General features: G+C 45.3%; 1 protein-coding gene across 6 annotated transcripts in view; it reads left to right on the forward strand.

The window, feature by feature from the left end:
• LOC112246697 (band 4.1-like protein 5) overlaps positions 1-12,299 on the forward strand; it is a 47,551-nt gene that overhangs the window by 6,963 nt on the left and 28,289 nt on the right. For all 6 annotated transcript variants that reach the window (XM_042318696.1, XM_024415184.2, XM_042318691.1 and 3 more), the window contains exons 3-11: positions 4,619-4,723; positions 5,329-5,371; positions 5,584-5,662; positions 5,783-5,827; positions 6,331-6,383; positions 7,835-7,955; positions 8,612-8,699; positions 8,846-8,934; positions 9,048-9,138. In XM_042318696.1, the coding sequence (XP_042174630.1) occupies positions 4,619-4,723; positions 5,329-5,371; positions 5,584-5,662; positions 5,783-5,827; positions 6,331-6,383; positions 7,835-7,955; positions 8,612-8,699; positions 8,846-8,934; positions 9,048-9,138 (714 nt within the window). The remainder of the gene's footprint in view (positions 1-4,618; positions 4,724-5,328; positions 5,372-5,583; positions 5,663-5,782; positions 5,828-6,330; positions 6,384-7,834; positions 7,956-8,611; positions 8,700-8,845; positions 8,935-9,047; positions 9,139-12,299) is intronic.

Below are 12,299 nucleotides of genomic sequence, written 5' to 3' on the forward strand. Positions count from 1 at the left end.
TTTTGGTTTCATCTGACCAGAGCACCTTCTTCCACATGTTTGGTGTGTCTCCCAGGTGGCTTGTGGCAAACTTTCAACAACACTTTTTATGGATATCTTTAAGAAATGGCTTTCTTCTTGCCACTCTTCCATAAAGGCCAGATTTGTGCAATATACGACTGATTGTTGTCCTATGGACAGAGTCTCCCACCTCAGCGGGAGATCTCTGCAGTTCATCCAGAGTGATCATGGGCCTCTTGGCTGCATCTCTGATCAGTCTTCTCCTTGTATGAGCTGAAAGTTTAGAGGGACGGCCAGGTCTTGGTAGATTTGCAGTGGTCTGATACTCCTTCCATTTCAATATTATCGCTTGCACAGTGCTCCTTGGGATGTTTAAAGCTTGGGAAATCTTTTTGTATCCAAATCCGGCTTTAAACTTCTTCACAACAATATCTCGGACCTGCCTGGTGTGTTCCTTGTTCTTCATGATGCTCTCTGCGCTTTTAACGGACCTCTGAGACTATCACAGTGCAGGTGCATTTATACGGAGACTTGATTACACACAGGTGGATTGTATTTATCATCATTAGTCATTTAGGTCAACATTGGATCATTCAGAGATCCTCACTGAACTTCTGGAGAGAGTTTGCTGCACTGAAAGTAAAGGGGCTGAATAATTTTGCACGCCCAATTTTTCAGTTTTTGATTTGTTAAAAAAGTTTGAAATATCCAATAAATGTCGTTCCACTTCATGATTGTGTCCCACTTGTTGTTGATTCTTCACAAAAAAATACAGTTTTATATCTTTATGTTTGAAGCCTGAAATGTGGCAAAAGGTTGCAAAGTTCAAGGGGGCCGAATACTTTCGCAAGGCACTGTAGGTCTAGTACAAGATGCTAGGTTTGTATTGGTGAAATCTAACACCTTTGGCTTATTTCAGTAAAGTAGTACAGTAGTCTTTAAAAAAAAAAATTTAAATCCCTTTTTCTCCCCAATTTCGTGGTATCCAATTGTTTAGTAGCGGTTAGACAAGATAGTAGCTACAACTCCCGTACGGGCTCGGGAGAGACAAAGGTTGAAAGTCATGCGTCCTCCGATACACAACCCAACCAAGCCGCACTGCTTCTTAACACAGCGCCATCCAACACGGAAGCCAGCCGCACCAATGTGTCGGCGGAAACACCGTGCACCTGGCAACCTTGGTTAGCGCGCACTGCCCCCGGCCCGCCACAGGAGTCGCTGGTGCGCGGTGTTTCCTCCGACATCACACCCGTTGGCTATGCTGCTCATGCATTGAATTTGCTCCTCAAGGACATCATGGCACTGAAAACAATGGATACACTCTACAAGAGAGCCAAGGAAATGGTTATGTATGTGAAGGGTCATCAAGTTATAGCTGCAGTCTACCTCACCAAGCAAAGTGAGAAGAATAAGAGCACCACTTTAAAGCTGCCCAGCAACACACATTGGGGTGGTGTTGTCATCATGTTTGAAAGTCTCCTGGAGGGGAAGAACTACAACAAATGGCCATACCACACTCTGCCGATATGGACAACCCCATCAAGAGGATTCTCCTGGATGATGTATTTTGGGAGAGAGTGGTAAGCAGCCTGAAACCTATAGCAGTAGCCATTGCACAGATTGAGGGTGACAATGCCATCCTGTCTGATGTGCAGACTCTGCTTGCACATATAATAGAATACTTTTGTACTGCCCTGTCCACTTTGCTGTTGCTCCAAGCAGAGGACACTGCAGTTCTGAAATACATCAAAAAGTGTGAAGACTTTTGCCTGAAGCCCATACACTCAGCAGCGTACATGATGGACCCCAAATATGATGGCAAGAGCATCCTGTTTGGAGCAGAGACAAAAAAGGCCTATGGTGTCATCACTACAGTGTCTCGCCACCTTGGCCTGGTTATTGGCATTCTGACGAAGTACACTTCCAAGCAAGGGCTTTGGGATGGAGATGCAATATGGCAGTCCTGCCAGCATATCTCATCAGCCACCTGCTGGGAGGGACTTTGTGGATCTGAGCCTCTTTCCCCTGTTGCCTCCATCCTTCAAATCCCACCAACATCAGCGACCTCAGAGCGCAACTGGTACTTGTTTGGGAACACACAAACCAAAGCGCACAACAGGCTGACCATTGAAAAATTGGTGGCCATCTGGTCAAATTTGAGGCTTTTTGAGCCTGACAACGAGCCATCCTCAACAAGGTTGGAAAGTGACAGTGAAGATGAGGCCTCAGTCTGATTTTCAAGAGGTGGACATTGAGGAGGTCCAGGGAGAAGACATGGAAGCCTGAGGAAGACAGTCTAGAAACTAAAGCTTTGGTTATGATTTTACAGATGTATGTTGAAATGTTTTTGGGAGATGCGATGGATCATTGGGGACCATTATATATTCCCTTTTGTTGTTCAGTGAAAGTCAACTCATTTAATTAAAGTTCAATTCGTAACAAAACAAAAAACGTTTTTTTTTTTTGAAGGATTTAATCATTTGCAATTATGTCTACTTATGAAAAGGCAAAGGTCTCTGTCTCTATGATATGGTAATTATATCCAATGCAAAAAGAAAATCTACATTTAAATGGTATTATATTCCTGTTAATTCCCATGGAATGTTTCCACCTCTGAATATTCCCCAAAATGTGCAACCCTGGGTGCTGGTCAGTAAACTGTCCAGAATGACATTTGAAGAAAGTGTGTGGCGTAGCTTATTGCTCTTACCAACATGGCTGAATGCTTATGTCAACCCAAAGGGTTTCCTGGGGTTACATCTCTAAAGCAGCAGCTATCCCTTTTGACACAAACGGCACAGTAAATAGTCTAATGATTCGTCTCTTCTCTGACACCTCCAGCTCCAGAACTCAGTCCAGTCTGAATAAGGGAGCCTCAAGCTTTTAAGACAATTGGTGGGAAGAAGGAGGGGGGCTGACATATTTCTTCCGCAGTCCTCACTCAGTGGCTCTAATTTGCGTAGGGTGGGGAGGCCGATTTTAATTTAATTTTGTACCCCTCCCTCAGTGGCAGTCCTCTGACTTGCATGCAGGGGAGTAGCCTTAGGAATGTAACTGTGCCTCCAAAGGCAGATGGTTGGTCGGGCAGACTGGAAACCTCTGGTGAACAATGCGACAGCGAGGCCTGGGGTTCACTGGAGCGCACAATGGCTCCTTTGTGTCCATTCTCCCTGGCCGAAGGGGCGCTTTGTGAGCTATGCCAACTCTATGGGGCCTGCGTGAGCGTCCGGCAAGCTTGGATTAACACTGAGGACTGTTCAATGGCAGCATCCTCTCCTCTCTACCCATCACGACCACTCCCCCTGTATAATGTACCCGACCAGAGCATGGCAGTGCAGGCCTGAGTCCTCACTGCACATGTCAATGTTTGTTCCCCTGCAGGGGATTGTGTGTGTGTTGCTGTATGCACACAGCAGTGTCACAACCAGTAATATGCTTGTTAGGTTTCAGCAATGTTGTTGCAGACTTTACTGCATGTTCTGATTTTGTGTGCTTTAAGCTACATCTTTAGTGTTGTGCGTTTCCATTGTTTGTGCACCTCTCTGTGTCCTCTCTGTTGGTGGACTTGGTCTAACGTTGCTTGTATTCATCTGAGAAACTCGAGGCAAAGAAAGCTCTGCAGAATGGCAGTGAACTCTGAAAAGTACTCTTTTCACCCCTTCTATAAGATTTGACCATTCAGTCACCTTGAACACAAATGACCTCAATGTCATTCAGCGCAGTGGAGTGATCGACCGACCAACCACATCTTTTATTTTTTCCATGTCTCGCTCTCTGGTGGTGTGTGGCAGGACAAAGGTAGTGGGAGCGTTTTGTTTTCATAGGCTGGCCTGTAGATCACTCATTAGCTGAGACTTCACTACAGGGCTACAGACTGTGTACTGTGTTGTCTGGCTACTGTGTGTGGTTAGTCAGTCAGACTGCTGGGCAGAGAGTAAAGACTGACTGGGGTCACGCTGACTCGCTGTGTTGCAGCCTACTAACAGGTTGCCATGGTGACCCCAGTGCTGCCATTCTTCCTGCCGTTTTGAAGTTGGCCGTGTACTGAACTAGCTAGTACAGCAGCAGGCTACAGGAGTTGGGCAGCTAACACCCCGTCTGAGCAGTGCAGACTGGAGACTGGTACGACCTGTCAGACTGACTGCAGGAAACACTCTATCATAGAGTTCAAACTGCTCACCAGAACAGAAGGGAAAGACCTAAACATGTGGCAGTGTGCCTGATTTTAAAGTAGGCGAAGCCAGCTAAATAATATCTTCTATTTGGCCCTCGTCTCTTTTTTTACGTGTTTTCTAATCAGTTATAGAGGCAATGAAATCAACAGTGTGCCTGGGGAGTGGAGTATCAGGGAAGAATACACGAACCCTTAAAACAGCTCTATAACTTTTCCACCAGTAGTGACTTAGCGAAACTTCTCCACTTGCTCGTTCCACTTGTATTGTGTTAACCATAATAAATAACATTGAGCAACAGTTTAAAAATATTTGAAATATGAAACTATTATTAAAATGCTAAAGAGAACAAGGTGAAAAGTCTAGACCTAGTCTGTTGAATGATTGATGACATTGCTTCCAGATTAATGACTGTGTGACCTCTGACATCTCTCTTGCTCTGTCAGAAAAAAGCCAAAGGTGAGGAGCTGTTTGACCAGATCATGTATCATCTGGACATCGTAGAGAAGGACTACTTCGGACTACGCTTCATGGACTCTGCACAAGTACCGGTAAGACCAGAGTAGCAGACAATCCTAGAGACTCACTTTTACTACCACCCACCCAACCTTGTTCTAAGAATTAGGAAGGGGTTTGTTATGGTTAGATTTATCCACTGAACTTGTTGGAAGGTTCAAGTACAGTTTGTCGCAGAAAGTAAAAATTAAGTTCAGTGTCTATCAAAGACCCAGCAGCCAGGGCAAGCTGATATGGTGTGACGGGCATAGAAGGAAGGAGAGGAGAGAGGTAGTAGGGAGGGAGATCTGGAGAGAGGAATGTGGGGGAGAGAAGTGTGAAATAGGGCTGTGGCAGAGACCTTCCGTTCCCTCATCAGCTTGAGTAGCACCCCCTACCCCACCCCCCTACTCACACACCCTCCTAAACCCCTGCCCCTCCATCATATAATTGTTCATGCCTCAGTCTCCCAACTCTCAGACGAGTTACAAATCAGAAATTCCCTTTCTAGTGACACAATCATACTGTGTGTGGTATCCTAGGTGAGGCTGCTGTCGAACACATGTGTTTTTGGTCTTGCCCATGCCATGGATTCTCTTGAGTCTAGATGGTTGATTCTTTCCTGTCATTGAAATGTGTTCTTTTCTCATCTCTTTTGCAGCATTGGCTTGATGTTACAAAAAGCATTAAAAAACAAGTCAAAAGTAAGTATATGTCTTGACCTCACAATCATTGGAGATACACAAGCTATAGCCCTTTTATTGCCTCTCTTCTGTACCAATGTAGCTCTAGAGATGTATAATGGATGGGTATGTTGATGGAACAGCCAGAGACAGATGGATTTAATTAATGCCATTCTCATTTCAAACCTCTTTCTTTCCTTCCTCTCTGCCGTTCCTCCCCTACCTCTGTGCAGTCGGACCCCCATACTGCCTTCACATGAGGGTCAAATTCTACTCCTCAGAACCCAACAACCTGCATGAGGAGTTGACCAGGTCACCTTGTCGTCGTCTTATTTACTATTCAATAATCACCAATTGTTTTTAGAACATTTGTATTTATTGGGGACATTAATCTGGACTTTTTATGAACAAATGACCCTTTTATTCTCGCAGATATCTATTTGTATTGCAACTAAAACAAGATATCCTCAGTGGCAAGTAAGTAACCTCCATCACCCACTGTTTTGCTCTTCCTATATTAGATGTACAGTATATTACATTAGTGTATACTTCATGTGCTTCAATATATTTAACATGGCTGATGTAATGATGTACTTGGCCTATAGACATGTTAGCTATATCTGTTCTGTTGCATCATGATACAGATGCTAAGAGGCTTAGCTACAGTAGTGGATTACACACGTGATGTTGGAAGGAAACTATTTACATCAATAAGTAGATTGTGAATATTAGTATCCATTTTCGCTTACATGGGGATTAGTGTTCATGTTTGTCCGGCAATCCAATAACACTGGGTTGTTGTGTATTAGCTCTGGAGCGAGAAACGGGCTGTTAGATGCAGTAGTTCCCTGCTGTAACAGCTGTGACTGATCTCTTCAGACAGTATCCTTGCCTAGTGTGTACTGTACCTTGTTGAAAGCAACAGCACTCAGACCACAGCATTTTATTTCTCCTACTGAACACTCGTCCTTGTATCACAGGTTAGAATGTCCTTTCGACACAGCAGTGGAGCTGGCGGCCTTCTCTTTGCAAGGTAAGAACAACGATGGCCCAATGTCTAGGTGTGGTTGTCATAACTCTTCTTGAATGAAAGCCACCGAGTTGCAGTTTTCTGAGGGGGTGGAATCTTTGCTATCAGCAGGGAGAGACCATAGCGCCACAGTAGCCTTCCAGAGCCTATTAACATGGTGGAGTATTTGTGGAAATAGAAGATAATTTGGTCTTATCGCTACCCTCTCTTGAAGAATGTGTGCTGCTGCCGCAGCACTGCCCAGAGGAGTTGGCCCAAATGCTGAGGCTGCAGTCCTTGCTCAGTGTTCCAACTGTAAATGGGCACTCCAGGGTTGTTCTGAATGGAAGTGAGCCCCCTCCCTCTCTTCCAGCTCCTCTGTGGGGGTAAATGCAAGCTCATTAGAGCCCAGCTCTCTGCAAAGGCCCCCTAATCCAGCCCTCTCCCTCGTCCCCTCTCACTATCCCCTCTCTCTCGCTCTCTCTCAAGTCATCCACACCATCACAGCCCCTTTATTTACAGCAAAACCACTTTTTGTTTCTCAAAACTCACTCTTTAGCCAGAACTCTGAATGGCCCTTCCCAAATAAAACGCTCATGCTTTTAGGTAGAATAGATATCAGGATTTCAGATTGTATTCTGTTCTGCTTGATGCCTGCTAGCTAAATGTCCAGCAAGTCAAATAATGGACCCTCAAGCAGTTAGTCAAAGCCTCAGATTTCAATGTAACCTACTGAATGTCCGGTCGGTAGCTCGACTCCATTCTGTTTGGCAGCTAGGCTGGACGTCTGTCCATATTTCCCACATTTGATTTGTTGACCAATGACCAGGAGGAGGTGAGGCATTCCCTTCTCTACCCTGTCAGCAACATCCATCCCTGTCATGGCCCCGACCCCTGACCCTTAGCCCCACGTTGAGCTCTGACACATCACTACACTGCCTTGGTTTGCAGCAAATCACTGATAACAAAGAGCCTCTCCTCACCTCCATTACCCAGATAGCATACTGTTGTCCTATTTATACCCCTGCCTGCAGTCAGACAGGGTTATCTCCATGATGCTATGTAAGGAAAGAGGGGAGTGAGGCATCATTGGATGTCTGTTGCTCCACTTAAATATGATTTGGATGTATTTTAATGTTCGTGTCCTAGTTGGTTTGAGAAATTGAAGCAGGCAACTTTAAAGGAATTATTCAAAATAACAAATGTCATTAATAGCTAACGGGTCATCTATAAATCCTAAATCAGGGACCCAAATGATGGTGATAGACGAATACATACAGCTTCTTATTAGCATCTCTTTCATTGATAAACAATCCCAGACAGCATGCCTTAACCAACCTTCTAGAGTGATTCAGAGAACCCATGTCTGGTTGTGTTCCAGCTGAGCTGGGAGACTATGACCCTGGGGAGCATGCCCTGGATCTGGTGTCTGAGTTGGGCTTAAAGTACTCAGTATGTTACCTGTTGTGTTCCAGCTGAGCTGGGAGACTGTGACCCTGGGGAGCATGCCCTGGATCTGGTGTCAGAGTTCCGCTTCATGCCAGAACAGACTGAGGCCATGGAGCTGGCCATCTTCAACACCTGGAAGGAGTGCAGGTAAAACAATGATATCACAGAAAATGTCTGAATAACAATTTATGATATCTCCATAATATAGCATATTATAAAGCATTTTTTAATGGTAAGGTATTGTAAAGTGTCACCAATGTCTAGAGGTTGTATAGCCGGTCATATACAGCCTTTACATTACTGTGTATACGATGGTTACAGCCAGGAGTTTCTCCTGTATTTCACTGCCTATAGGGTTAGGCTACTTAAGCTTCTCAATTATTTACCTTTCCTTGGGGAGTGTAGATCATCCACCCGCTATATTATTTGATCACCCTTGATGTACTGGGGCTGGGGTATTTCCAAGTATGATTAGGTTTGCTTATTTTTAGAAATGGATTTAAATCATGTCTCAGTGTGGGCCGATCTTGACCCCAGGTTACCCTGACTCATGTACTATAGGGGATGTAACAGATGCTAAATCTTGTCAGTGGGTGTTTAAAAAAAAACTGGAACACATGCATGAGCTACCTGTGATGTATGACTTCGTCATGGTTGAGATTTTAATGTCACTTATGATTTAGTATCATCAGTCGTGGTTCATCCCAAGAGTCAACATTCTTTGCATGTGACCTTCATCACCCACCAACCTTATCCCCTGTTTAACCTAGTATTCTGCTTGTTCTCCCGCCGCTCCATCCCAGGGGCCAGATGCCATCGCAGGCGGAGATTAACTATCTGAACAAGGCCAAGTGGCTGGAGATGTATGGGGTGGACATGCACATGGTCAAGGTGAGGACACCAGGATGGGGGTCTCTCTTATCTCTCTTGCTCTCTCTTTGTCTCGCTCTACTGGTATAAAAACAAGACTCTAGTGGAGATTAAGGAAGGTAAGTAAACTGTAACACTGTGCTGAATGGCTGTGTCTGTCCCTTCAGGCTCGAGATGGAAATGACTACCAGCTAGGACTGACCCCCACTGGAGTGCTGGTGTTTGAGGGAGAGACCAAGATAGGCCTGTTCTTCTGGTAAAGACCTGTGGCCATACTTGATCTCTACCTGTGTCTCTACTAGTTCAAGGACTTGTGGGTCTTGATCACTATCTCTCGTTTAATTGTGTGCTTTTCCGTGTGTGTCCCAGGCCCAAGATCACCCGTCTAGACTTTAAGAAGAGCACGCTGACCCTGGTGGTGGTGGAGGATGACAGAGAAGAAGCTCAGGAGACCGAGGAGGTAATGAACCAACCCTCTGCCATACACACACACAGTGTGGGCAGCCATGATCCCTGCTCTTACCCCCTACTCTTTTCTACTGGGCAATCTTCCCATACACTTATCCTTACACTCAACCTCTCTGAGGGCCCTGGTGTAGCTGGGGATAGTTGTTTCCACCTGGGTCTGAGTCTGAAGTATCCATGCTCACATCCTGTTCTGTTTATCATGCTGCATTAATCTTTCTCTTCCATCATGTTGTTCTATTGTGTGCTGCCCTAGTTGAATTATAGTAGCTGGTGTTGAAATGTCCGTTTTCTACCACTACTTTTCAATACAATCCGAAGCCCCTGTACTTTTCTGTAAAGCTCCTGTCATTGCAGAGAGAGCCCTGCAGTTTTCCAGTCTCCTCATGAATGGTCCTAATGTCACCTGTTACCTAGGCTGAAAACTGAAAATGATGTCTATGACTAAGGAGAGTTGATTAGTCATGCTCTCTTTATGTTGTGGTAGTACTATTTGAAATGTGTAGGCTATACTTTCTGACCACATAATATCAGTAAAGGCAGTTACTTTGTTCCAGTCCAATAAAAGGGCTTTGTATTGAACTGAAATTGAAAACCGCCTTGTTACAGTATACCACCGGAGGCTGGAGCAGAGCTCTACAAAGCTGCTTTTATAACCATGTGCTGCAGGGGGAGACGGGGAGGGGGGGGAGAGAAGACAGGCAGGCAGACTGATCTTCAACCGATCGCTGCCCACACCTGCCCGCCCGTCCAGCATCACTACTCTGGACGGTTCTGACTTAGAATATGTTGACAACTACAAATACCTAGGTGTCTGGTTGGACTGTAAACTCTCCTTCCAGACTCACATTAAGCATCTCCAATCCAAAATTAAATCTAGAATTGGCTTCCTATTTTGCAACAAAGCATCTTTCACTCATGCTGCCAAACATACCCTCGTAAAACTGACCATCCTACCGATGCTCGACTTCAGCGATGTCAATTACAACACTCTACTCAACAAATTGGATGCAGTCTATCACAGTGCCATCCGTTTAGTCACCAAAGCCCCATATACTACCCACCACTGCGACCTGTATGCTCTTGTTGGCTGTGCCTCGCTTCATATTTGTCGCCAAAACCACTGGCTCCAGGTCATCTACAAGTCTTTGCCAGGTAAAGCTCCGCCTTATCTCAGCTCACTGGTCACGATAACAACATCCACCCGTATCACGCGCTCCAGCAGGTATATTTCACTGGTCACCCCCAAAGCCAATTCCTCCTTTGGCCACATTTCCTTCCAGTTCTCTGCTGCCAATGACTGGAACGAACTGCAGAAATCACTGAAGCTGGAGACTCATATCTCCCCCACTAACTTTAAGCACCAGCTGTCAGAGCCGCTCACAGATCACTGCACCTGTACATAGCCCATCTGTAAATCGCCCATCCAACTACCTCATCCCCATACGTTATTTATTTTGCTCCTTTGCACCCCAGTATCTCTACTTGCACACTCATCTTCTGCACATCTATCGCTCCAGTGTTTAGTTGCTATATTGTAATTATTTCACCACTATGGCCTATTTATTGCCTTAGCTCCCTTATCCTACCACATTTGCACACACTGTATGTAGACATTTTCTATTGGCTTGTTGACTTTCTTTGTTTATTCCATGTGTAACTCTCTTCTTGTGTGTGGCACTGCTTTGCTTTATCTTGGCCAAGTCGCAGTTATAAATGAGGACTTGTTCTCAACTAGCCTACCTGCTTAAATAAAGGTGAAATAAATCAAATATGGAGGGAGACGGGCAGCAGCTCAAGCAGCCATGTAGTGTAGGACATTTCCAATCAGCTGGTTGGCTGCCTGCCTATACCCAGGAATCAAGATGTGTTCATTGGACTAGGATGTTTGCGTATCTGTGAGGGGGTGTGTATGGAGATCAGTACAGTTCTGAAGCAGAGGCATATCTTTGGGTAGGTTTGTTGTTCCCTATTTTGTGTGAGGGAGGTTTCTGTGTGTGGGAATGAATTTGTGGATTTCCACACACCTAGGAGGACATGTCCTGTCTCTCTCTGAGGCTGCCTGGCCGGGCTGGCTCATCTCAGGGAGTCCATTAAAGCATCACCTCTTTCCCTCCGGCATCTGTGGCATCCACAGCCTTTACAGCAGCTCCTAGCACTCCTTTAGACCAGGCTGTCGAGCTGTTAATGTTGAAATCCCCCCCCGCCCAGCTGGGCCGTCACTAGACGGGCTAACGAGGCTTTGGTACTGGTTGTCTTTCTGTCTGTCAACTACACATTGCTGAACACCTGGAAGTGGGAGTTCACTCTATGGTCAAAGATACTTCACCTACCTCGTCAAGATGTTTTCAGACATCTGAAGTAATTTGTTGTGTAGATGCAGTTATACGCTATGCCTCAAACCCAAACCCAAATGACTACTGCTTCAAATAAACCTCATTCAGTTGGGAAAGAACTGAATGAGGTTTATTTGAAGCAGTAGTCAAAGGAATCCTGCAATACACAGTAGATGGATGTGACTCCTAATATTCTGTAGTGGTGCGACATGTACAGTATGTAGATGTGATGCCCTCAGGTAGAGAGGAGGAAAGGCTAGACAGTGTTGTAATGGGGGACATTAGACTAATTAAAATCATTACTAGTAGTTGATGGGGACTGCTGCTCAGCCAATTTGACAGCTGACCACTTGGAATGTGTTGCACCATCGCAATGTGGCCCGGGTCTTTACTTTGGGACCACTAATCTCTGGTGTGTGTGTGTCCAACACTGGACTGCACATTCTCGCTCTCAAAGGTATTCTGGTTCTCATCTCCCGAGGTCTTTGTTTTGACGTCTTAATCCGCCCTGTGAATGTATTCTTTTGTGACCCTGTTCCTGTCTGAATTAATGAAGCACTATTAGCAGAGCACTGAATAGGGCTGGTTAGCAGCAGAGCACTGAATAGGGCTGGTTAGCAGCAGAGTAGAGAACTGAATAGGGCTGGTTAGCAGCAGAGTAGAGCACTGAATAGGGCTGGTTAGCAGCAGAGCAGAGCACTGAATAGGGCTGGTTAGCAACAGAGCAGAGCACTGAATAGGGCTGGTTAGCAGCAGAGCAGAGCACTGAATAGGGCTGGTTAGCAGCAGAGCAGAGCACTGCTGAGAAAGTTGCTACTCT

The sequence above is a fragment of the Oncorhynchus tshawytscha genome, linkage group LG03 (assembly GCF_018296145.1).
Source record: "Oncorhynchus tshawytscha isolate Ot180627B linkage group LG03, Otsh_v2.0, whole genome shotgun sequence".
Classification (NCBI taxonomy): domain Eukaryota; kingdom Metazoa; phylum Chordata; class Actinopteri; order Salmoniformes; family Salmonidae; genus Oncorhynchus; species Oncorhynchus tshawytscha.